Here is a 4,310-nt window from a genome sequence, read left to right on the forward strand (position 1 = left end):
ACTAACGAGAAAGATGTTAACATAATCAACGATATGTCAAGCCAATAGGTGTACAAATTGTAATGCGACAATGCAGCAGTTAATATTTTGACTAGAAAAAACAAACATAAATTTTACATTTATACTAGACCCAAAGTTGGCCATAAACATGCAGCACTGCAGAGATGAGAAGGCAAATTCAGGAGAATCAGCCATGTGAATAATGAAAACTTAATGGTAGCGCAAGAAAGTATTATAGATACATTGAAATCAAGGTTCATGAAGTGCTAGGAGAAATGATTTCATGACCGCATCATCTGTTCTTCAACTTTAATTTCCTTTATCCACAAGGGCAGGCTGTTAAAAAAATCTTCCATTACAGAAAACCATTTATCCTCTTTCCCACTTTTAAAAAAAATCCCCAATATTGAAGCTTCTCAAAACATAGCTAATGCTCAGAACCAAGATAAGCTTCAACAAACATGAGCTCACGATTATAAGACCTCCATATAATTAAACAAGGGTTAGTAGGAAGACATTTAGGAGAAGAATGTAAGTAAGCCAAAAGCTTGACCAAAACCCTGTCAGAGTTCCGCATGGTGTGAGAAATGTCAACCAAGTCCAAATTCAGACTGGAAGATACCAAATTCAAGTTTGACTGACACAAACCACACCTGTTGCATTCTATTCAAGTTAGGTGCATTTAGTTTGACCTCTCAGTCCTCCTCAGCGGATTCCACACACAAGTTATGAGATGACAATTGGTCATAGATAAATGATTAGTTGATTGTGAGCTATTGGATATTTTGAGTATTTTCTGAAGCAGTCTGTATCTAGAGTTGTTAAATAGATTTGCGCTCAAATTGAGTACCTGGCTTCATTTTATTTTAAAGAAAATGTATGTGTTATTAATGTGGAGAAGCAACTTACTACCTTGTCTAGATAATCACAGTTGTCATCTAAATGAACTGCAGAATGATGCTTAGCTTTTCACTTGTATAGTAATATGAGAAAGAAGGCATATGCCCTATGTTACCCCGACACGGCGAAATTGATCCCGTACCCGTGTCGGGTATGTATTGGGTACGGATCCGCACCCAAACGGCAGGGACACGGCGATTTCACAAAGGAAAAAAAATCAACACAAAATTCTAAACCAGGAACCCTAGAATCCATATCTGAGCTTGGTGGGCTTGGGCTTGCGGCGGTTGGGGATGGGAGCCTTCACGTCGTCAACGGGGTAAAACTTCGGCGGATTCTCGAGCGGGAGAGCTTGCCGATCCCTCGAACGAGATCTGCGTTCCTAGATGAAACCATAGCGGTTTTGCGAGGGGCCATTGAGGGAGGACTGCGGAAACCCTAGAAACTGGCGGCGAGGAGAAAGGGAGGAGGCGACGAATTCAGAAACCCTAGAGGTCGAGGTTTGAGGAGAAATGAGAGGAGGCGGCGAATGGCAGAAACCCTAGAGAGGGAGGTTGAGCTTTTATATGGGGAGTTTGGGTTTGGGTTGTTTTCAATAACCCGTTTGGTTTTTTTTGGTTAAAACAGGGACGGGTTTGGGTTTGGTTTTTTTTTCAATCACCTGTTTGTTTGTTTTTTTCTTTTTTTTCTTTTGAAATAGGGAGGGGTTTGGGTTTGGGTTTTTTGGGATATAGAACTAACTTTTAGAGGTATATTTGCAACTTTAAACAATATACTTGTAATATTTTGAGGGATGCTTGTCATATTTTGGGGTATATTTGCAAATGTAATAGGTATTTAATTCAATATTGATCTAAAGTGAATTATTTTATATATACAGCCGTGTCCCCGTACCCTACTTTTTACAAATTTGCCGTGTCCCGTACCCGTACCCGTACCCGTACCCGTACCAAGGCAACATAGCATATGCCTGACTTGATCTGGTAGTTATAACTCATTTTGAATGTAGGATTAAAGTCAGGACCCCTCTACTTATAAAGCAAGTATTTTTGTTAAGTTGCTTCAGTCGTAGGCACTTTAAATATGAGCTGTAAAGCAAACAAAAGAGATGCCACTTTTCGTGATTATGGGTAATAGATCTTTCTGGGGTCATGAAACCAAACCTTTGGATTCTTGGCAAGGTATGTTTGGGCATGAAATAAAACAAACAAGGCCAGTCGACGGGTAGGAAATACTTGTCAATATAGACCGCACTCATCTCTAAGAATTCAAGGCAAAGCAAAACGAAATCATATTCCCATATGTATAGCTGACAAATGGTAACACACTAAATTAAGCGCACCAATCAAGCATGAATCAATAAGTAGAAACACACTTAACAATTTGAAGTTTTGAGCTCCTATTTATCAAATTAACTCACCAGTTACCACTAATTTTTCCAGTTTTGTGCATGGTTCTTCCTTATAACTAATAATTTTCCGTGACTGTAATTTCGAGAAAGCTGTAGTTAGAAGGAGAAAGACAATAATTGTTTTTTATGGTACTCGCGAAGTCCTATATGGCAGCTACAAGGTCTTCCAGCTTTATGAATGGGAATTGGCAACATATGGTGCGCCCAACAATTGGATATGGCAGAAATAAATCACTTACAGATGGATGAACTCAGACACAAGGTTAATGAAGTTGAAACAAGATACAAGGTCATGACTGCATATGTAAGAAGTTGGAAGTAGAATGATAAAGAAGAGAAAGAATTGTTGAAGATAATTTTTCACGCGCAGGGCGACTTCTTCCTGCTCCAGTTAGGATTAGCAATATAATTGAAGCTGAAGATTGGAGGCATACCCAAACACAATTACTACATTAATAGCTGATATGACCCTAAGCATGGGTGAAGAGAGAACAATTGTTAATATAGTCAACGACAAAAATCACATTAAAGGTGTTTACTTTTGCATTTCACTTCTAGTGATTACCTATAAAATCACTTGTTCTATTGGCCTCTAAACTCTATCCTCAACCAAACATCCCACACAATTAACTATCAGATTCAACATTTTTGTATCCAAATAGTTGTTAAAAAGATAACATCTTTCCAGCAGAAAACCAGCTTCCAATTCACTTCATCTTCTATCTTCAATGTTTCAAACAGGTAATGCACAGCATTTGATATTAAAATCACCTTAAATTGAACCAAACTAAGAAAAACCCCATAAAACAAACAGTAATGCTAGTTAAAAGTCAAAACATAATCAGAAAACTTACGTAAGCGCTCGAAATATATCATTGATCTCGCCAGCTATCTGCTCCAACTCAGCGCTCATCGGGAAATCGCTAGCCATTTCCCTTCCAACTCTCAAATTTCCAACTCAAATTCCTCTCAGCTCCACAATTTCAAACCATCAGGAAACTTGCAATATAGGAAATCTTTCGCTTTTGTCGGTCTCCCCGTCGATAATCAGAGAGAGGAGACACCAAAACCCTAACCCTAGCCTACTGGTAGGATCAAAGGCTCGGGGATTTAGGGGTTTTTTGAATTTTGGATTTCTAGGGTTTGGATACAAAACGTGGGGAATTTGGGGGAAAGAGAAACCAAGGCGGAATAGCTGTCTGTTTCTTTAATTTAATTTTTAAAATTTATTTCATTTTGAATTAAGTCATGTATTTGAGGGTGGAATTCTTTAGCTTGGAGCTTTGTTGGGGAGCAACATAAGCGGAGGGCGTCGCGGTTTATACACAGGCTACAGCTCTACAATGAGAAGGCTAGTTAGATATATTTCACGAAAACCCCAGACTTTAGCCGTTTCCCATTCAAGCCCCCGAACTTCGTTTTTACCAGTAAAACTCCCAACTTTTCCCCACGAAATCCCTCAACTTTCACGCCATCAGTCTTGAACCAAAATCTTCACCTAATGTTAATTGTAGTTGTAGAGATCTGAGTAATGGCTCCTGAATCACAACAAATATATCTTTTCAATTGAGCAAATTTGGATGAGGAAACTATATTAGAAAATAAACATGATAAATTTGCTATTATTACAAACATGATTCATTAGAAAATAAGCTTACGTATCATAAAATCTCTCTTAACTTTGAACAATTAACAGATAAACCCCCATAACTTTCAAAATATCAGAAATTCTCCCTTAAGTTAATACTTTTTAAAAAAAAAACCTTTGACTTTAAGATTTTATCATAGAACCCCCCTAATAGTGTTAACCAATATTTAACTTATTTGCTGATTATAAGTAGGGGGTTCGGTAAGAAAAAATTTAAGTTCAAGGGTTTTTTGCGAGATGCATGAAAATTCAAGGGGTTTAGTGGGAAAAAAAATCAATGAATTATCTACAATACTTCAAAAACCAAAATTCAGATGGGCTTCTAAGGCTAAATTAGTTCCGGGGGGCTTT

The 4,310-nt window shown here is 37.8% G+C and overlaps 1 protein-coding gene across 1 annotated transcript in view; it reads right to left on the reverse strand.

Annotated features, from left to right (window-relative positions):
• The window catches only part of LOC109849284 (novel plant SNARE 13-like), a 9,542-nt gene extending 5,964 nt beyond the window's left edge, over nucleotides 1-3,578 (reverse strand). The window contains exon 1 of the mRNA XM_020419094.1: nucleotides 3,166-3,578. Coding sequence (XP_020274683.1) covers nucleotides 3,166-3,242 — 77 coding nt within the window. The 5' untranslated portion in view covers nucleotides 3,243-3,578. The remainder of the gene's footprint in view (nucleotides 1-3,165) is intronic.

The sequence above is a fragment of the Asparagus officinalis genome, chromosome 7 (assembly GCF_001876935.1).
Source record: "Asparagus officinalis chromosome 7, Aspof.V1, whole genome shotgun sequence".
Lineage (NCBI taxonomy): Eukaryota > Viridiplantae > Streptophyta > Magnoliopsida > Asparagales > Asparagaceae > Asparagus > Asparagus officinalis.